The sequence below is a fragment of the Panicum hallii genome, chromosome 4 (genome assembly GCF_002211085.1).
Source record: "Panicum hallii strain FIL2 chromosome 4, PHallii_v3.1, whole genome shotgun sequence".
NCBI classification, from domain to species: Eukaryota; Viridiplantae; Streptophyta; class Magnoliopsida; order Poales; family Poaceae; genus Panicum; species Panicum hallii.
Window position 1 is genome coordinate 41,812,712 of NC_038045.1, and position 22,137 is coordinate 41,834,848.

General features: G+C 51.2%; 1 protein-coding gene across 1 annotated transcript; it reads left to right on the forward strand.

Annotated features, from left to right (window-relative positions):
- Positions 1-18,193: 18,193 nt before the first annotated feature.
- Positions 18,194-19,588, forward strand: LOC112890070 (cyclin-P4-1-like). The gene has a single exon (XM_025956916.1). It carries the CDS (start codon positions 18,240-18,242, stop codon positions 19,089-19,091), a length of 852 nt encoding a protein of 283 aa, XP_025812701.1. The 5' UTR covers positions 18,194-18,239; the 3' UTR covers positions 19,092-19,588.
- The last annotated feature ends 2,549 nt before the right edge of the window (positions 19,589-22,137 follow it).

A 22,137-nucleotide genomic window follows, 5' to 3' on the forward strand; every position in this document is an offset into this window, starting at 1 on the left:
AGACGGCGGCCAGGGGAGGTGCACTGTTGCCGGCGTCTGGGCAGGAGCAGAGGAGCAGAAGGGGTGCAGAGGAAGAAGAAAGGGGAAAAGACCCAGGGACTAGTTTGCAAATTGTGAAAGTTACAGGGACCCTGCAGAAAAGTACTTTTTCCCACTAATCCAGGGGTTTTCTGAGAAAAAGTCCAACATGAAAATTGTAGGGTTTTTCAAGCTCTACATTTTTGCTTTAAAGATCAACTTCAAAAACTCAAAGTTTACCCTATTATAAAATGAATTTTGAATCAAGGTAGAATTAATTTTACCCCTGTCTTTACCAACCCAAGTTTTAATCAATTTTTTTTGACATATTTACATTACTTTCAAGATGTCATGGTGACAAATATTTTTTACAGATAGGTCCTTAAGTAAGCATAAAATTACTTTTACCCCTTACTTTTGCACAAAAGACCCTGTAATCCTGCATTTTTACACATAGGCCCTTGCTTTTACTTAAGAGCTTATTTTACCTTATGATCAAACCCAAGCACACACCTTGCACAAAAGGACTTGTAATGCAGGAAAAATTTTTAAATACACCCTTAACATCTATGTCTATTACATCCAGGGTTTAGTTTGTATGAATCTTATTACCTGGATGTCACAATATCTCCCTTCCTCGCTCAACCACACAGGTACGAGCACACCAACGGCAATTCACACAGAAATACCATCCATCCCGTCTAACTCGTCTTTCAAAACCACATTGTATCCCTTCCCACACACACACATTTTCTTTATAAAATCAGGTGGTCAAGGTAGGGTTATCTCAAACAAGGGTGGCTATCCTACCATGTTTTCAGCACGCAAAACCATGCAATTTTATAAAACAGGCCACTGGGTTGTGTTTATAAAAACTAGGACAGAAACATGCATCAAAGGGCGGAATTGAACTTGCCATCGTCAAACTCTTGCGGAAGGTCCTGATCGTAGCACTGTCCCTCGGGCTCGGAGTCGCGGAACTGGTTCTCATTCGCTTGATCACAGTCGAGGCCTTCCTCGTTCACTCCGTGTCCTACGACGCAAACAAACAAACACACAATCAAGCACAAAAACTAAAAGCTTTTATCGCTGAGCTTGAATCGGAAATAATTTAGTCACGGAGGTAGGGGTAATATTTTTGGGTGGTTTCTTAATGGCATGACTAAAACTATACTAGAAAGGGCGTGGTAAAGTTTCGGGTCGATCGGAGGTCGTTTCGCACATAAAATGACGCGCTAAAGGTGGTTTCAGGGCTTAAACGGGGGTCTAGGGGTATATTCGTAACTATACGGAAAGGACAAGGACTTATTTGCGAATCCTAGAAACGCTCAGTGTACGCTGAAAGGTGTCGAGTGTATTTAGGTTTACGTAATCGAGGGGTTTGGTTCGAAATACTAGAAAGAGTAGGGTCTTTTTAGCAAAAAGGGGGGCATCTAGAGGAGGGGGGGGGGTTCCTTTGGGGTATTACAGGAAAAAGGAGGGGGCTTCGGGCAAAAGGCCCCTTCTCTCCCCTTCTTCCCCGTGCAAAACAGAGGAGGGGGGGGAGGCGCCGGCGGCGGCCAAATCCGGCCGGCCGGGCCATGGGCGGCTCGGGGGAATGGGGGATGAGAGGGAGGGGGGCACGGGGAACTAGTTCCCGGCCTCACCTCAGCTTGGGGCGTGGTGAGGGAGCGGGTCCACGGTGAGGGGCGGCGGCCGGTGGTGGGCGTACGGTGGCGGCGCTAGGGCGGTGGAGGCGAGGGGCCGGTCGTGGGGCGGCGGTCGTGGGGTGCCGGGGGTGCTCCTCGGCCCCTTTTATAGGCGGCCGGGGCAGCGGAGGGGTGGTGGCCGGTGAGGGGGGAGCCGGCGAGCGGTGCGGGGCGCCTTAATGGCGTTTGTCCGCGCGCTCTCGTCGTGGCGTGGCGTGCGGGGTGGGTACAGGAGGACGGCGGTGTGCGGCAGCAGCGGGCGGCGCGTCGGAGCAGGTGCGGCAGCGGCGGGCGGCGCGGCGTCGCGGGGTCGGGCGGGCGCGTGCGCGTGCGGCGCGGCGGGGCGCGGGCCAGAGCGGGACGCGGGCACGGCGCGGCGCACGCCGTGGCGCGCGGCCACGCGGGGCACGCGGAGCACGCAGGGCGGGCGCGTGCGCGCGGCACGGCCGGGGTGGCGCAGGTGCTCGGCCTGGGCGGCGTGCGGGCGTGCGGCAGGGGAAACCAGGAGGGGAAGAGAAAGAGGGAAGGAGAGGAAAAGAAAGAAGGAAGGAGAAAGAAGAAAAGGGGAAAGAGAAGAGAAAAAGAGGGAAAAAGAGAAGAAAAGAAATGGAAGAGGGAAAGAAAAAGGAGAGAGAAAGAGAAAGGAGAGGAGGCGCGTGTCGGCGCCGGTCGCGGCGGCGACCGCGGCCGGTCGGCCACGCGCGCGCGGAATCCGCGTGCTGCGCGGGAAGTGACTTGCGTCGGCGCTATTCGCGGCGGTGACCGCGCGCGGACGGCAAGCCTCCGGGCGGCGCGGGGTGGGGCCGCGATACGGTCAGGGGTTAGGGCTAAGGTTTGACGACGAGTGGTTTTTAATCGCGTGATTTGACTTGGTAAATTTTTTTTTTAGGGCGTCACAAACCTACCCCACTTAAATGAATCTCGTCCTCGAGATTCGGCTGGCTTTTAAACAGATGGGGAAATTCTTTCTTTAGGGCCTCCTCGCGCTCCCAGGTTGCTTCCTCTACTCCGTGTCGGCTCCATTGAACCCTGCATATCCGTACTTCGGAATTTCTTGTCCTCTTAGTGACAGTGTCTAGAATCTTGACCGGCACTTCTTGGTATCGCAAATCCGGCTGCAGGTCTATTGTTTCCACCGGCACGTGTTCTCCTTCGGGTACTCTCAAACATCTCCTTAATTGCGAGACGTGAAACACTGGATGTATATCTGACATTTCTTCTGATAACTCTAGTTGGTATGCCACTGCTCCGACTTTCTTCAGAACTCGATACGGTCCAATGTATCGAGGGGCCAATTTCCCTTGTACCTGAAATCTTCGTGTTCCTCGAATGGGTGAAACTTTAAGATAGACAAATTCTCCCGGATTGAAACTTATTTCTCGCCTTCTCTTATCTGCGTAGCTCTTCTGTCGAGATTGAGCCGCCTTCAACTTCTCGCGGATTTCCGCTACTTTTTCTTCCGCTTCCTTTATTAGTGCGGGCCCTACTAGCGCACGCTCTCCGACTTCCGACCACATCAAGGGAGTTTTACACTTTCTCCCATAGAGGGCTTCGAATGGCGACATGCCCAAGCTGGCTTGGTAACTATTATTGTACGAAAATTCTGCATAAGGCAGACTCTGCTCCCAATCATTTCCATAGGTCAGGACACATGCTCTCAGCATATCTTCCATAATCTGGTTCACCCTTTCGGTTTGACCATCCGTCTGTGGGTGGTATGCGGAGCTAAAGTCTAGCTTAGTACCCATAGCTTTATGCAAGCTTTTCCAAAACCTAGATGTAAATTGGGTCCCTCTATCTGAGACAATTCTGCTAGGCACTCCATGTAACTTTACTATGTTCTCCACATAAAGCTTTGCCAGCTTTTCTCCACCGTAAGTGGTTCGTACAGGTATGAAATGAGCCGACTTAGTGAGTCTGTCCACTATTACCCATATGGAATCGTGTCCCTTCTGTGTTCTAGGCAGACCCACTACAAAGTCCATTCCTATCTCATCCCACTTCCAAACCGGGATAGGCAAGGGTTGTAATAATCCTGCCGGCTTTTGATGTTCGGACTTGATCCTTTGGCAGGTATCACAATGCGCCACAAATCGCGCGATGTCCGCTTTCATTCCACTCCACCAATATTTTTGCCTTATGTCCATATACATTTTGGTGGATCCTGGGTGGATGGAGTAGGCCGAGTTATGGGCTTCGTCCATAATTATCTGCCGGAAGTCTTCATTCTGGGGCACACAAATCCTATCCTCGTACCATAATGTTCCCTTATCGTCCACTCTAAAACCTGGCGCTTTGTTCTCTCCAGTTTGCTTGCAGATCTTTACTAGCTCCTGATCCGAGCTTTGAGCCTCTCTAATTCTACCCTCTAGGGTTGATTGGACGCTTAACACATGGCTGGAACCTCGAGGAACAATGTGCACATTTAATCGTGCCATTTCCTCGCGCAGGTTGTCATCTTTGGGCCCATAGGATTTCCGGCTTAAGGCGTCGGCTACCACATTCGCTTTCCCGGGGTGATAATGGATTTCCAAATTATAGTCCTTGACTAACTCTAACCATCTCCTTTGTCTTAAGTTCAAATCTGGCTGGGTGAAGATGTATTTCAAACTCTTATGGTCAGTGTAAATCTCACACTTATTCCCAATCAAGTAATGCCTCCAAATCTTGAGAGCATGTACTACGGCCGCTAATTCCAAGTCATGGGTCGGGTAATTCTGCTCATGAGTCCTGAGTTGGCGGGAAGCATATGCAACGACTTTCCCATCTTGCATCAGAACACACCCTAATCCTTGTCGGGATGCATCACAATAAATGACAAAATCCCGATGAATGTCCGGTAGGGTTAACACTGGGGCGGTTGTCAACCTTTGCTTTAGTTCCTGAGAGCTTCTCTCACAAGATTCCGTTCAAGCGAACTTCTTCTCCTTTTTAAGGAGTTCTGTCATGGGTCGAGCTATCTTAGAGAATCCCTCGATAAATCTCCGATAGTACCCGGCTAACCCAAGGAAGCTCCTGATTTCACTGACGTTAGTTGGTCGCTGCCAATTGGAAACGGCTTCGACCTTCTCTGGGTCCACTGCTACGCCTTCCGCAGTCAGAATGTGACCAAGAAAAGCTACTCTCTCCAGCCAGAATTCGCACTTGCTAAACTTAGCATAGAGCCTATGTGTCCTCAGCTTCTCCAATACTACCCGCAGATGCTGCTCATGTTCCTGAATACTCTTGGAGTAGATTAGTATGTCGTCGATAAAGACTACGACAAACTTATCCAGCTCGTCCATAAATACCTTGTTCATGAGGTTCATAAAATAGGCAGGGGCATTGGTTAGTCCGAAGGACATTACGGTGAACTCAAACTGCCCGTAGCGGGTGACAAAGGCTGTCTTAGGGATGTCACTTTCCTTAATCTTGAGCTGAAAATATCCTGACCTTAGATCGATCTTGGAAAAGTACTTGGCTCCTTTTAGCTGATCGAAAAGGTCATCAATCCTGGGGAGGGGGTACTTATTCTTAATGGTAACCTCGTTCAGTGCCCGGTAATCTACACACAACCTCATACTCCCATCTTTCTTTTTGACAAACAGAACTGGGGCTCCCCATGGCGACGAGCTTGGCCTGATAAAGCCAATTCGTTGCAGTTCTTCTAGTTGCTTCTTTAATTCGTCAACTCAGATGCCGCCATCCTATAGGGTCTCTTGGCTATAGGGGAGGTTCCGGGGATAAGGTCGATGACGAATTCTATATCCTTGTCTGGTGGCATACCGGGAAGTTCTTCGGGAAAGACATCTGGGTATTCGTTTACTACCGGGACTCCTTCTAGGGGCTGGGCTTCCACGCTAAACACCATCGGGTCAAACTTACTGTCTCGGGTATGGCAGATCACTTGTATTCCTTCGGGGTTTGTTAGATGTACCACTTTGTCAATACAGCCTATGAGACCATTGTGTCGGCTTAACCAGTCCATTCCAAGAATCACGTCTATTCCCCCAGACTTAAGTACTACCAAGTCTGCTAGAAATTCTACCCCACTTAAATTGATCCTTACCCGTGGACAACCTAATTGACAATTGATGTCGCCTCCAGGCGTCCGGGTTAATAGGGGTGTAGCTAGTAGTACCGTAGATATTTTGTGTTTTTCCACAAAACTTGAGGATATAAACGAGTGCGATGCCCCAGAATCAAATAGTACTGTTGCCAGAGCTGAGTTGACTAGGTACTCACCGAGCACTACGCCCTGAGCTTCTTGAGCCTCCTGCGCATCGATGTGATTGACGCGGGCTCGTCCAAACGACTGCTGGGGCTGCTTCGTCTGCTGACTGTTGTCATTGTTGCGGACGGGCACACGGTTGGCACAGTCAGGGCTGGTCTGGGTCCATTCACTGTGTTGGAGAAGGCTGACGTGGCCGGCTTATTCTTGGCATAAGGGCAGTTGGCAATGTAATGCCCTATCTCGCGGCAATTGAAACAGGCCCTAACATTGTTGTTGTCAGGGGCGGCCTGGCTTGCATTGCTCTGCGGGGCCCTCATGGTATTCTGGCTCCTGGGCGGGGCCTGTGGTCCTGTCACTTGCGACTGAGTCCTATACTGCATCGGGGCCGGAGATCTTGGTGCAGTGTAGTTGGAGTTTCTCGGCTTTTGGAAGCGGTCCTGCTGGCGGGCCTTGCTTTCCAGGAATTTGCGTTTGTTGTCCTTTCTTTCTTCAGCCTTGGCCCTTTCTGTAAGGATGGCCTTGTTCATCAGAGTGTTGAAGTCAGGGTAGATCTGAGGGGTGAGCAGGGTTCGGAGTTCTGGGCTCAGTCCTTTCTTAAACATATCCTGTTTCTTGTCGTCGTCATTCACTTCCTCTGGTGCATAACGGGCCAATTCTATGAACCGGTGGGTGTATTCTTCCACCGTCATGCTCCCCTGTTGTAGTGCGCGGAACTCATCCGCCTTGCGCTTCATAGTGGCCGAAGGGATGTGGTAGCGGCGGAACTCCCTTACGAACTCTCCCCAGGTGATGGTAGAGGCATCTTCGGCTGCGGCACAATAGTTTTCCCACCAGGATAATGCCGTCCCGGTGAGCTGGTGGGCTGCCAGAAGGACTTTATCCCGGTCCTGGCATTCGAATGGTTCGAGCTTCCTCTGAATTACTCGCAACCAGTCGTCAGCATCCAACGGGTTGCAGGATCCGGCGAAGGTAGGTGGCTTAGTCCTTAGAAAGGCCGTCAGCTTGTCGTTCATATTCTGCCCTCGTGGCTGCCGGTTAATGAGGGCATTCGCCAGAGTCTCCAGTATGAGGGTCTGGTTATGGATGATCTGCGCCAGGTCTCCGAGGGGTGGGGGTGGTGGTAGTTGTTCTCCTTCTTGACTTCCCCTCGGTTCTGGCTTACTTCTTGTTCTCCTTGGGGAAGATCTTGTTCAACGGGATGTGCTCCGACACTAGCGGCTACGGGGTTCCGGCCACGGGAGGCCCTCGCGACGTTCCGGGGGGTCACCTGTTGATTGGGTAAATCGGGGTTACGTTTATGTGATGTTTAAGTTGTTTAATTCGTATATATATATAAGGCAGAATCTACCTCCTGCCGGTACTCATATAAATAATCAGCACACAACAAACCGGCACACAACATCACAAACAACAAGCACAAACCATTTTATTACTGCAAAAGGGGGGTTACAACTTAGGGTAAGGCTAGGTATCGTACTACTCGTCTGGGATCAGGTACCACAACAAAAGTGGCTGGGGACACATTACTAGGGTGGCGCCGGTCATTTTACTCACGGGGCAGGCCTTCTTCTGGGGCGGAGAGCGCGAGTGATCCTTGCTCGCCGTCCTCTGGGTTTCCACCGGTCAGGGGTTGCGCTTGAGCATTCCTTTCGACGGCGGCAGCAGAGCTTTCAGGGTTTCCGGGTGGGGCTTGTGTGTTTCCAAAAAGGGGTCCCCATCCTATGATGGGCGTCCCGAGTAAAACATGATCCTCCCCAATTGCCGGGACTGGTGTCCCACTCTGGGTCCAATCTTGCATGTGCCGGTCTCGGGCTTGCCTGAGGCTTTCTTGGGCGACTGCTTCGTTACTGACCGCGGCTGCGGCTCTTGCCTCGGCGTGGGCGGCTCGGATCTGCTGTAATCTCACTGCGAGCTCCGCTTGCTCGGCTCGATGGGTCTGCTCCCTTAGAAGGTTGGCTTGCTCATCAAAAAGTTGATCCAGGGCGGCTAGGTAAGTAGCCACTTGGTATAGGGGGCCTTCTTCGTGGCGACGTCGCTCCAGGTTTCTCATGCGCGCTTCCCAGACTGGGGTTCTGATGGCCGGCGGAAAGAACTTTGCTGGTGTGGGGGCGAGATGTTCTTCAAAAATCCGGCACAAGTAACGGAGTGCTTTCCTGATGGCCAAGGGGTAGGTGTCTTGGTGTCTAAACCCTGTGGCGGTCGCCCGCCAGGGCTGGATGTCGGGGTAGCGGTTGCTCCTGGCGATGACCAAGATCACCCTGCAGCGGAGGGTACCATGGTGCTCGTACTCTCGGCTGTAGTACCTTGGGCGCTCTGTAACGCCAAGGTCCTCCAGGGTGTTGATCAAAAGGCTGGGGAATCCAGGTGCAGCTTGGCAATCGCCCTGGGTCCATCCTTCCTCAGCCATCTGAAACATGAACAGGGTAAACAAATTTTGTACAGGTACAACGAGGGAGTAGATATCATTTATTATTGCAACATGGTGGGGTACAGTTTCCAGGGGCACGGGGTTATTAGGGTCGGGTTCTAACTTGGAGTGCTAACCCTATTACGGGGATTCTTCCTCGGTCCTGATAGAGCGCTTCTTTATTGGAAGGAACCGATCCATCTCATTTTCGGTCTGAGTACCCTTATCCCAATGGGTTTCCATGGGTTCTTCTTCTTCTTCCTCTATCCATCCACCTATTCCGTTGCGGTTCTCGTATTCTTGCACCTGGGCTTGGAGGGCAGCTAAGGAATACTCGGCGTTTGCAGCTCTTGTCCGTTGTTCCTCCAGCTCCTGGGTTATCCTTTCAATCCCACGGATTAGCTACTTCAGTTGCGCCGACTGTTCGCGGCAGAGTGCATCCAAGCCAGTCAGGTAGATGGATAGGTGGGAGACCGTATCTTCTAGGTCTTCTTCTTCTCGTCCAAGTCCCCTCATTCGGGCAATCCAAGTGCGTCCTCGTCCCTCATCGGGTGGGAAAAATCCCATAGGGGTCCGCTGAAGGTGGTGCCTGTAGAGCACACGCAATCGTCGCAGGGCTTTACGAGCGGCCTTTCGATAGGTGTCGGGAAAGCGGAAAACAGTGGTGGAGATGAACCAAGGGTCCACATCAGGGTAGCGGGTGCTTCTCTCCACAAAAACCATCATGTCGCACCGAAGGGTGCCTCCGGCGATGTGCTCACGGTAGGCATACTCCGGTGGTTCCATAACCCCGACGCGTTCCAGGCTGAGCAATAGTAACTTGGGGAGGCCGGGCTCTGCGTGGCAGATTCCGCTAACCCATCCATTGCCAGCCATCTGGAACAAGGCAAAGACCAGCGGTGAGTGTTTGTGCAGAAAATTTCTAAATCGGAACAAGTTCTAGGGCTTGAAAAGGGGTCTCGCTCCTAGGGTCACGTCCTACGGCCAGCCTACGGCTCTGATACCACCTGAAGCGTCCCCCCCATCAGGGAAGACCTAAAAGTGTTGATTTATCAGTCCCAGGAGGCTGATAACACTTTTATTACAACAGGTGGTACATCACCGTACAACTCTTCGCGGTAATGGGCAGTGAAGCGCCACTATCGCGAGGATTACAACTAAAACCCACACCACTACACTAGTTACGAAAAGAGGATCATCAGAGTCTTGCGCCATGCGGAATCCAACGGTGGCCTCAACCATAGGCAAGACTGGGTGCAGGACGAAACCCTACTCGTTTTCTTCGGGGACGTAGTCTGGGTCTTCCACTGTAAAAATAGGAATGGGGTGAGTACGAACGTACTCAGCAAATCCAATCACACCCACGGAGGGGTATAACAGAATTTAATGCAAAGGACAATCCAAGGGTACGGTTAGGGTTTATTTTGCGGAAAACTCGGTTACATGCAAGGGTTCATTTCGAAAACATTTCAAAACAAGTTTTCCAATACCAAGGAGCACACGATGTTGATCCACACAGGATCCAAGTTTTAAACTGCTACCGGACTCCCCGTCCGCCGTAGCACACGGCACAACTGCCGGACACTTTCCAAACAACTCACACCAGCCCATCCATTCCCAGAGAGAAACACTAGTTATGTGACCACACCATAACTTGCCCAATACCGTGGGCACGGCTATTCGAATAGATTTTCAACTCTGCAGAGGTGTGCAACTTTACCCACAGGTGGGGTACCACAGCACGAACACCTTAGTGCCGGTGCAGATCCCAACAAAGCCATTACCCACCTTAGCTAGACCTGACTAGCCACCACGGGATCCATCAAGGGGTCATTCGACCTATCACCGAGGTTTAACCGGGGCATAAGTCACACAGAGCTAATCCCGTCTCCTTGATCACCCGTTGCTCTCAGCTCTCCTGATGGCTATCAGGCTAACTAGTGGGATTTATGCTAAGCCGTTGCCCATACAACGGTCAAGTGGTTCGCACGACAAGAAGCTAGGTGAGATGTCACATCAACTCGGTCCTTAGGGGTGACAGGATGGATATCTCCCTTCCTCGCTCAACCACACAGGTACGAGCACACCAACGGCAATTCACACAGAAATGCCATCCATCCCGTCTAACTCGTCTTTCAAAACCACATTGTATCCCTTCCCACACACACACATTTTCTTTATAAAATCAGGTGGTCAAGGTAGGGTTATCTCAAACAAGGGTGGCTATCCTACCATGTTTTCAGCACGCAAAACCATGCAATTTTATAAAACAGGCCACTGGGTTGTGTTTATAAAAACTAGGACAGAAACATGCATCAAAGGGCGGAATTGAACTTGCCATCGTCAAACTCTTGCGGAAGGTCCTGATCGTAGCACTGTCCCTCGGGCTCGGAGTCGCGGAACTGGTTCTCGTTCGCTTGATCACAGTCGAGGCCTTCCTCGTTCACTCCGTGTCCTACGACGCAAACAAACAAACACACAATCAAGCACAAAAACTAAAAGCTTTTATCGCTGAGCTTGAATCGGAAATAATTTAGTCACGGAGGTAGGGGTAATATTTTTGGGTGGTTTCTTAATGGCATGACTAAAACTATACTAGAAAGGGCATGGTAAAGTTTCGGGTCGATCGGAGGTCGTTTCGCACATAAAATGACGCGCTAAAGGTGGTTTCAGGGCTTAAACGGGGGTCTAGGGGTATATTCGTAACTATACGGAAAGGACAAGGACTTATTTGCGAATCCTAGAAACACTCAGTGTACGCTGAAAGGTGTCGAGTGTATTTAGGTTTACGTAATCGAGGGGTTTGGTTCGAAATACTAGAAAGAGTAGGGTCTTTTTAGCAAAAAGGGGGGCATCTAGAGGAGGGGGGGGGTTCCTTTGGGGTATTACAGGAAAAAGGAGGGGGCTTCGGGCAAAAGGCCCCTTCTCTCCCCTTCTTCCCCGTGCAAAACAGAGGAGGGGGGGGAGGCGCCGGCGGCGGCCAAATCCGGCCGGCCGGGCCATGGGCGGCTCGGGGGAATGGGGGATGAGAGGGAGGGGGGCACGGGGAACTAGTTCCCGGCCTCACCTCGGCTTGGGGCGTGGTGAGGGAGCGGGTCCACGGTGAGGGGCGGCGGCCGGTGGTGGGGCGTACGGTGGCGGCGCTAGGGCGGTGGAGGCGAGGGGCCGGTCGTGGGGCGGCGGTCGTGGGGTGCCGGGGGTGCTCCTCGGCCCCTTTTATAGGCGGCCGGGGCAGCGGAGGGGTGGTGGCCGGTGAGGGGGGAGCCGGCGAGCGGTGCGGGGCGCCGTAATGGCGTTTGTCCGCGCGCTCTCGTCGTGGCGTGGCGTGCGGGGTGGGTACAGGAGGACGGCGGTGTGCGGCAGCAGCGGGCGGCGCGTCGGAGCAGGTGCGGCAGCGGCGGGCGGCGCGGCGTCGCGGGGTCGGGCGGGCGCGTGCGCGTGCGGCGCGGCGGGGCGCGGGCCAGAGCGGGACGCGGGCACGGCGCGGCGCACGCCGTGGCGCGCGGCCACGCGGGGCACGCGGAGCACGCAGGGCGGGCGCGTGCGCGCGGCACGGCCGGGGTGGCGCAGGTGCTCGGCCTGGGCGGCGTGCGGGCGTGCGGCAGGGGAAACCAGGAGGGGAAGAGAAAGAGGGAAGGAGAGGAAAAGAAAGAAGGAAGGAGAAAGAAGAAAAGGGGAAAGAGAAGAGAAAAAGAGGGAAAAAGAGAAGAAAAGAAATGGAAGAGGGAAAGAAAAAGGAGAGAGAAAGAGAAAGGAGAGGAGGCGCGTGTCGGCGCCGGTCGCGGCGGCGACCGCGGCCGGTCGGCCACGCGCGCGCGGAATCCGCGTGCTGCGCGGGAAGTGACTTGCGCCGGCGCTATTCGCGGCGGTGACCGCGCGCGGACGGCAAGCCTCCGGGCGGCGCGGGGTGGGGCCGCGATACGGTCAGGGGTTAGGGCTAAGGTTTGACGACGAGCGGTTTTTAATCGCGTGATTTGACTTGGTAAATTTTTTTTTTAGTGCGTCACATCCACGCGCCTAGGCTCGCACGCCCAGGCTGCGCGCCGCGATGCCCCTGCGCGCTAAATGCCCGAGACCAAAGCGCAGCAAGCAGGTGGGTTGACGCAGCAGGCAGGCGGGCGGGCGGGTCGGCCCAGCAGGCAGGCGGGCGGGCGGCAGGACGCCCTGCACGTTGGACCAGTGGGCGGACGCCGGCTGGCAAGTGGCCCTGCCGCCGGTAGGACTGCCGCCGCTGGTCGCTCGCGAGCAGGCATGGCGTGGATGCGTGATACACTGATGCGGAGGGATTCGATGTGGATTGGATTGCTGATTCGGTTGTGTAGGCAGCGGGGGTAATTTGGTCATTTTGAGTTCCTATACAATTAATCTGAATAAACAATAGCCTTTTGTGTCTTGTGGCAAATTACCATGATTGAAGGATGTTTCATGCCAAAGAGATGTTTTTTTAATGGTTTCTAGCAAAAGCCACAGTTGAAGGATGTCCACCAGCAAATTTTGCCTTGGCCCAAAGGAAGTGACGACGAGGTCCTTCACTTGATCTTGATCAGTTCCTTGGGTGGACCAAGATAAGTCATATGTTGCCATGCGAAGATATCTCAGTTGGCCTAAAGGAAGGGACGACGCAATCCTTCACTTGATTTTGTTTAGTTTCTTGGGCGGACCAAGACAAGTCGTATGTTGCCATGCGAAAATATCTCGGTTGGCCCGAAGGAAGGGACGACACAATCCTTCACTTGATTTTGATCAGTTCCTTGGGTGGACCAAGACAAGTCGTATGTTGCCATGCGAAGATATCTCGGTTGGCCCAAAGGAAGTGATGATGCAATCCTTCACATGCGTTGTTACCAAAGTGGTCGTCGTGCGAAGATGACTCGGCTAGCCTGAAGGAATTCCTTGGGCGAGCCAAGACGACGCTGAAATGTGGACGAACGGACAAAAGCCCTATTTTGTGTAGTATTCATCGAGTCCCTAACCAAGTGGTTGAAAAAATTCTTTGGGAAAAAATCCCTTGTTTCAAGATAAAAACTCAAGACAATGGTTAAATAAGTTCCCTAAAGATCTCCGTAAAACCTCCTTGAATCGGGTCTTAGTCTTCACGTGGGCAGGCGCCTTGGTGCGCCTAGCCCCTGAGCATAGAAACCAGACGAGCGTGGATAGTTGTCGATCTTGATTCATGGGTGATTGCCGATGAAGCCGTATCACTCGTCGATGGAGCCGTGACGGTTTGTTGATGAGACCCGATTAGTCGGAATCAATTCCAACTAGTCCTTGATGGAGTGAGTCCCGCTCCCGAGTAGTTTTGCGATCAAAGTAGTCATCGGGAGGTCGCCGAGTGCCCTCGCAAAGGTGATGTAGTCGTTGAGTTGGACACGATCCGATGTGTCCGCCTCCATGAATGGGATTTCTTCAATGAAAACCAAAAAGATCACGCGATCCGGCGAGGAACTTTTGGCGATCCACCCCACTTCTTCATCGGAGGAACGGTTCTATGCCCGACAGGTTGTCGGGGTTGATAGCGCAGAAAAGTGGACTGAGGTCGGGTAGCTTGGAGGACTCCTTGCCCTTCTGATGCCCGAGCCTGCCCGACCAAGTTGAAAGCACAAAGTGGGCTGAGCCGGGTAGCTTGGAGGACTTCGTGCCCTTCCGATGCCCGGGCCCGCCCGACCAAGTTGGAAGCGTAGAAACGTGGGCTGAGCTGGGTAGCTTGGAGGACTTCGTGCCCATCCGATGCCCGGGCCCGCCCGACCAAGTTGGAAGCGTAGAAACGTGGGCTGAGCCAAGTAGCTTAGAGGACTCCATGCCCTTCCGATGCCCGAGCCCGCCCGACCAAGTTGGAGGCGCCCTCAGGACCTAGTGGTCGTTTGATAAGGGTAGTGCATTGTTGATGAAGTCTGAGTAGTCAGCGGAGACGGGAGCACTTCGATGGATGGTGGCTAGTACTCCTCCAACTTGTGGTAGACGATCTAAATTCTCCTCCGACTTGTGGTAGACGATCCAAATCCTCCTCCGACTAAGAGAAGAACTTGTGGTACAGGTCCTCGGACCGAGGCGGATTCGGTTCGAGGGGTTCCAGGTTGTCGATCAACTCATCGATTGCACAGTTGAATTCCATGCGGGTGGTACACGTGCTTCAGACTACTTCTGGTCGGAAAATTGATTTTCGCTGAGATCATTGGCGAGGTTGTACGGGAGCAGGGCCCCTTCAGTAAACTGTGCGTAATACTAGTCAAAAACTAGTAAACGGAGTGTTACTGAAAGTTTGGGAGCAAGGCCCCTTCAGTAACATAGAAAACTAGTCGGGAACTAGTAATCTGAGCGTTACTGGAAGTATTTGAAAGATAATCATGTAGGTGCTTTATTTGTCTAATTAACGGGTTCCACTAATCATTGCCAAACAAGGTGACCGCTTTTGGCAGTCGCATGGCTCAGCTGTGATAGGGTTCCCTGAGTTTAGCCTTGAAGAAATTGAATCATTATCTTCTTTCCCGATCCCATCCCCACTGGCACTATCCTTAGCCCCCCAGCATTGGTAAAAAAGGCTCGTGACATGAGGAATAGGAGGAACAGGTGACAAGAGATCGGCTAGAAAAATGTTGCACTAATTAGGCTGGACGTTCATTGGGCACGTCTCAGAGTAATATAGTGAGGAAATCATGAGTAACCTGAATAATGAACATAAATAGCGACCCTGACTAAGTGGTAAAAAGGGGTGCTTTTAGGTGTACGGAACCCATTGTTTTGAGATATAGTCCCAAAACAATGGTTTAAACAAATGAAACACCTAAAATAACCTCGGAAAACCTCCTTGAATCGGGCACTTAATTTATGAATAAATCATTACTCGGGTAGTCCCGTCGCCTTTCTTCGTAGTTTTGGCGGAGCTCCTAGGACCATCCGAAGGGTTTGATATTCAAACACGGAATGCTTGCTCTTCGGGTGCCACGGGCATCGCCCGTGGAGGGCTTCCTCAAATCGTTCCTTCGAATTGAGAGTCTTCTTTCTATGGGTGGATTGTTTCCCAGATTCTGGCTTGCGCTTCCAAGTTGTCTCCAGGTAGTCGAGAGGGAGTTGATAGTGGGTGGGGCTGTAGGCTTCCACTTCTTCACGCTCTTGCTGCCTGGCAATGATGACATTGAGAGCACCTGGCCAGCGTTGATGATAGTGTGGAGGTCGCCCGTGGAGGAATTGTAGAGGTTGCCGATCCCCTACTGTATCGTTACGGTGTTCCTTCTGGATGTCATATGCATTTTCTACCTTGATGTTGTTTGGGAATTCACTATCCATTGTTACGTTCACATCTTCGTCGAGTGGATCAAGGAGGTAGTCGTCGTAGTCGTCTAGCTGGACCCGCTCTAAGCCTTCACAGTCCTCGCTAGCGTGAATCATGAACACTTCTCAATTGGGGGCGAAGCAATGGCACTCCGCACCACCTAGCCCTCGTCTTCATCATCGGAAGGAGGGAGGAGTCTGCCTTCTTAAAAAGGGAGTTCGCCGGGTGTGGTAATGGATCATGGTGGACTTGATTTCAGAAACCTGGAGGGTTTCATGCCCTTCCGATGCTCAAACCTGCCCAACCAATCTGATCCCCTTACCAGACCTCGGGGATTACTTATTATAGGTGTCATATGAGCAGCCAAATCCGAGTAGTTGTCGGAGACAATAGCCCCCCGACGTGCGAGGGCTACTCCATCTTCGAGTGGTAGTAGATGATCCGAATCCTTTTCCAATGCAGAAAGGGTCCTGGGTTGAACCGCCTCAGGCCAAACTAGGCATGGCTTGGAGGTTTTGAGTTTGCCGATGGAGAGAATGTGCGTTGCGCAAAAAGTAGGTGATGAAGAGTAGCTTTGATTTGTGGGCGATTTGTCGATGAAGCCGACTAGTCGGAGTTGATTCCGGCTAGTTGTTGATTGTGCGGAGCTAATCGCCGAGTAATTTAAGACTCGTCCCTGACTAGTTTCCAGTTGAGACGAGTAGTGAAGTAGTCGTGACATATCAATATTGCAGCGGGAGCTCGATCAGAGTCCGAGTAGTCGAGATCGTCGGTGGCTAATCGATTGTCATAGGTTGTGGTGGCCTTATCGGACAGCATAACGGTGCTTGACCAGAGGGCGATCCACGCGTGTACTTCTCCGGCCTCTTCATGCATGCGTGCGTCCAGCAATGGAAATTGCATGCATCATATCCGTCTTGCATGCATAATGAGAAGAAAAATTGATTAGAATAATCCTTGCCAAGAATAAAAAATACAACCTCCCATCAATAGGTTTAGCGAGAGCATTTATAACACGACCCAAGTAAGCCTCGCAGATCGAATCTGATATAGAAGATAAACGCGAGAAAAAATCTTCCCTGCATGCTTGCGCAATTGATGTCGAAAACGGATGCCGTCTCGATCTCCCTGACGTGATTGAGGAGCAAAAACTCGTCGAAGTTGTCGACAAACTTGTCGAGGTCACTGCATCGAGTTGGCATAGAGGCCTCCGGCTTCCTGAAGTCGGCTAGGTGGCTATTGAAGCCACCCAAGCCGTTGGCGACGCAGATCCAGGAGCCGAAGATGAAAATTGTACCCTCATCGAGCACGGTGCCAGTGAAGCTGAAAGATGCCATCGAGTTCTCCGATGGATGCTCGATGAACACTCCTACCTGGCGCACCAGCTGTCGATGTTTTACCACCACGCCCACCGAGGGATACCCCCGAGGTGGTGAGCTTGTAGGTAGGGTATCGCCGAGATCAAGAACTCGAAGGTGCAAGGAACACAAAGTTTAGATAGGTTCGGACCGCCGAGAGCGTAATAGCCTACGTCCTGTGTGTGGTTTGTATTGTCTTAGACGGTAATCGGGTGATCTCTTGTTTGGAAGGGGTCCCTACCCGCCCTTATATAATTTGGGGGGACAGGGTTACATAAGAGTTCTAGTCAGATACGAGCTCAGGAGTCCTACCCGAATAGTATTGGGGTAGTTTCCTTCTGTTCCGACTAGTTTTCACTATTGTATGAGTAGTTCTATTACGCTACGAGTAGTTACAACTGGTATAGTGCGTGGATCATGTCCCACCCCTTATCCTGTAAGATGTAGGCTATGTGTGCGGTCTCATGGGTCCGGATCTGATAGGCGCTTGCTATTTTGGTAACCTTGATCGAAATAAATGAATTTTTTTGGAGTAATCCAATAAATTAATACAAATATGAGTAGGACTTAAAAAAATATAAGGATATCTTTTTAAAAAGACACATAAGAAACCAAGAGCCGAAGAATTGAAATTTTCACAACAAAATTCTCTTTAAATGTGAAGATGTTATTTGAATCATCTATTTTTCTTCCCGTGTTCGTACATTTAAAATCTACCTCACCTGTGTTACGTTTGTACACTTAAAATCTACTTCACCTGTGTCATGGCGCATCCTCCACGTGCACGCCTTGGTTCGATGGTCTATAGACACTCGCAACACATACCCGTATGAATACATATATGCAATCATACCTCTCAGAGAGAATGAGCTAATAGATCTCAAAATTGACGAAGTCACCGCTGTCGATAGGCACGTCCCCGACCATAGAAAAAAGTGCCGATTAAATCCCAAAAGAAATCTATTAAAATAAATTAAAAAATATAAGACGTAATCTCGAGTAATCAGATTCCACCCAAAAAAAACTTAACAACTAAGCTACAATCATCTAAGTTGCTTGGCCCGACAAACCTTAGCGTGTCTCACGATGGAAAACGATCACACATACATGCTTAGCCCATCAAGTTTACCGTCTTCGTTTTCCCTAGCAGCAATTGGGCTATGTACTTGCGTATAGGCCCACTGGCCCCAACCAACAGCCAAAATCGAAACAGAGAAGTCCGCAAGAAAAAGGGGGGAAATGAGAAAGGGAAAGAAAACTACGTATCTGCGTACAAAGTACGCGTATGCGTATGGGATACACCCGTATATACGGTGTTCATATCCCGCGTATACGATCTCTCTCCCCTCACGCTTTGCACGAGCAGATCCAATCGCAAGTTCCAAAGCTTACTACTGCCCAGCGATCCACCGAAACCCAAGCCCACGCTGCCACCATGTCCGCCGCCGTCGCCACCCCCGTCCTGCGCGAGGATGACCGGGGGATCCCCCGATCCCTTCCCCTCCTCGCGGCGCTCGTGGAGGCGGAGGCCCGCCGCTACGCCGCCACCGCCGCATCCCGACCCGCCGAGATTGGCCTCGTCCGCGCCTTCCGCGGCGGCGCCACCCCCAAGGTCCCAATCCGCGCCTTCCTGGAGCGGATCCACCTGCTGACCCGGTCGATGCTGTCCACCCGGGGCATCGTCCGGATCGACGGCACCTGCTTCGTGCTCGCCGGCATCTACCTGACTCGCTTCGTCCGCAGCCCCGCCGGCCGGGAGGCAGGGATCCTGGTGGAGCCAGCCACCGCGCACCGCCTGGTGGCCGCCGCGGTCTTCCTCGGCGCCAAGTTCGGCGGCCACCCGCCCAGGAGGTGGACCGCGGTGTTCGAGGCCAGCTCGGAAGGTGCGATCCGCGCCGGCGAGCTGCCGGGGCTCGAGGACCGCTTCTTGCGCGCCATGGGCTTCCGCCTCTTCGTCGACAGCGATGGGTTCGACGGGTTCTGCAAGGTCCTAGAGCAGGGGCCTCGGGCGCCAGCGCCAAGCGGCGGCGGTGGCTGCGCCTGCAAGAAGAGGCAGGCGGACGCCGCGGCCGGAGAGGAGGACGAGCGCCGCCGCGTCCGCGCTCGCCTGCCGTCTCCGGCTGTCGTGTCCAATTAGGATTTGAATTTCGAGTTTGGCATTCATTTCATTTAACAATTCTTCTGGTTTTAGCTGCTTTTGATTGTTCGTGTGTCTAGTTTGCTGCAGGTGTGCAAGGCTGCGAGTAGAAGATGTCCGGGGTGGAGAAGGCGTCGTCCAGCGTCAGTCTTTGGAGCCTGCCTGGAGGAGAGCCAAACTAATAGTTTTAGTTTTAGCCATGGTTGTTTGAGCCACAGTTGGCTCGGTGAAAGAGTTTTCATTGTTCGGTCTATTTGGCTGCAGGTGGGCAATGCTGCGAGTAGAAGATGTCCGAGTTGGAGAAGGCGTCTTTCAGCGTCCGATCAGGGTTCAGCTGCTCGTCGCCAAAGTTGCCAGAGCCTGGACGGGGGAGTCGAGCAAATCTTTGTTTTAGCCAAGGGCTGTTTGATCCACTGTTGGCTCAGTGAAAGACTTTATTATCAGGGGTCCATTTAGATCCCCTTCAAATTCTAACTTTTTACACTCTCTTTCCATCATATCAATTTTGGGACACATGCATGGAGCAGTAAATATATGTAAAAAAATAACTAATTGCAAAGTTGAATTGTACATCACGAGACGAATCTTTTAAACCTAGTTAGTTAGTCCATGATTAGATAAAATTTGTCAAATACAAACGAAAGCGCTACAGTATCAAAAGTTAGAAAAATTTGGAATCGGCCTAGTATTTGGTTTTCAAGATTTGGAGTCAATAAAATGGAGCTACTGCTAACTCAGTGAGAGTATATTATCCTTCGGTTCTATCAGATGTCACTTCAAAGGAGGTCTCAATGCTATTCTTCTGTGTTAATGCAGTACCGGATTTAGTTCTGATTAGGATGTAGTTTTTCAGTAACCGATTTCTGTATGATTCTTTTCTTCTGTGTAAGACTTTCAGATCAATAACAACAACAACAATTTAGGCTTTTGTCCCAAGCAAGTTAGGGTAGCTTAGAGATGAAACCCACAGAAAATAAGAATAAGAATAGAAAATATGAATAAGAAACGCAAAAAGGGCACAAGACAAAGGAAGAGTTAAAGGTTAAACAAAAAGTAACAAAGGTCACAATTTAGGTATGTTAATAGCTAATCTCCAAGCGCTCCAATCCATAGCTAATTTCTTAGCGATATTCCACTCCTTAAGGTCTCTCTTAACCGTCTCGTCCTAAGTTAGTCTAGATCTACCTCTATCTCTCTTGACATTATCGCCCCGCTTTAAAACTCCACTACGCATCGGCACCTCGGGAGGTCTTCGTTGTACATGTCCAAACCATCTCAACCGATAGGTGCCACCGCGACCCTATCTGGAATCTCTTCGTTCCGGACTCTATCTCTTCTTGTATGCCCGCAGAACCAACGCAGCATACGCATCTCTACTACACTCAGTTGCTGGATATGTCGCCTTTTTGTAAGCCAACATTCAGCACCGAATAGCATCGCCGGGCGAATCGCCGTCCTATAGAACTTACCTTTTAGCCTCTGTGGCACCTTCTTGCCACAGAGGACTCCAGAAGTCTGCCGCCACTTCAACCAACCGGCTGAAATTTTATGTCTAACATCTTCATCAATGTCTCCATCTTTCTGAAGCATTAATCCTAAATACCGAAAAGTATCCTTCTTGGCCACCACTTGACCTTCGAGGCTAACGTCCCCATCCTCATGCCTAGTCGGGCTAAAATCGCACATCATATACTCGGTCTTGGTCCTACTCAGTTTGAACCCCCTTGACTCTAACGTGTGTCTCCACAGCTCTAACTTCATATTAACCCCTGCCCTATTCTCGTCAACTAGCACCACATCATCAGCAAAGAGCATACACCAAGGAATATCACCCTGTATATCCCTTTGACCTCATCCATCACCAAAGCAAATAGATAAGGGCTCAATGCTGACCCCTGATGTAGTCCTATTTTAATTGGAAAGTCACTGGTATCGCCATCACATGTTCGAACACAAGTCATCGCATCCTTGTACATATCCTTGATGAGGGTAATATACTTAGTTGAGACTTTGTGTTTTTCCAAGGCCCACCACATAACGTCTCTCAGTACTTTGTCATACGCCTTCTCTAGGTCAATAAAGACCATGTGTAAGTCCTTCTTCTCCTCTCTATATCTCCCCATCAACTATCGTACTAAGAAAATTGCCTCCATGGTCGACCTCCCAGCATGTACCCAAACTGATTTTGGGTCACGCTTGTCAATCTTCTTAGGCGATGCTCGATAACCCTCTCCTAAAATTTCATCGTATGGCTCATCAGCTTAATCCCCCAGTAGTTAGTACAATTTTGAACATCTCCCTTGTTCTTGAAGATCGGTACTAATATACTTCTCCTCCGTTCCTTCAGCAACTTGTTTGACCGGAAAATTAGGTTAAAAAGCTTAGTTAACCATACTACCGCCCTCTCGCCCAGGCATCTCCATACCTCAATGGGGATGCTATCAGGACCTATCGCTTTACCTCCCTTCATCCTCTTCAAAGCCTCCCCGATCTCTGCCTCCTGAATCCTCCTCACAAAGTGTCTGTTGGTATCATCAAATGAGTCGTCCAACTCAAAAGTAGGACTCTTATTTTCCACATTAAACAACTTGTCGAAGTATTCTCGCCATCTGTCCTTGATCTCCTCATCGTTCACCAGAAGTCGATCTGTCCCATCCTTGATGCATTTGATTTGGTTTATGTCCCTTGTTTTCCTCTCGCGGGTCCTAACGATCCTATAAATGTCCTTCTCTCCTTCCTTCATACCTAGCCGTTGATAAAAGTCATCAAAAGCCTGATCTTTCGCTACACTTACAGCTCGCTTTGCAGACCTCTTCGCTAATCTATAGCCCTCGATGTTGGTTGCGCTCTTATTGAAGTGAAGGCGTTTGAAACACTCCTTCTCCTTAATAGCCCTTTGCACCTCGTCATTCCACCACCAAGTCTCTTTCACTTCCTTCTTGCCTCCCCTACTTACACCAAACACTTCTGAGGCCACCTTCCGAACACATGTCGCCATCTTTAACCACATATCATCTACATTTGCTCTTTCTTCCCAATGCCCCTC

Bases quoted from the DNA above. Each gene is read 5' to 3' on its own strand.
- LOC112890070 (XM_025956916.1), top strand. From the start codon at position 18,240: ATGCGTATGGGATACACCCGTATATACGGTGTTCATATCCCGCGTATA.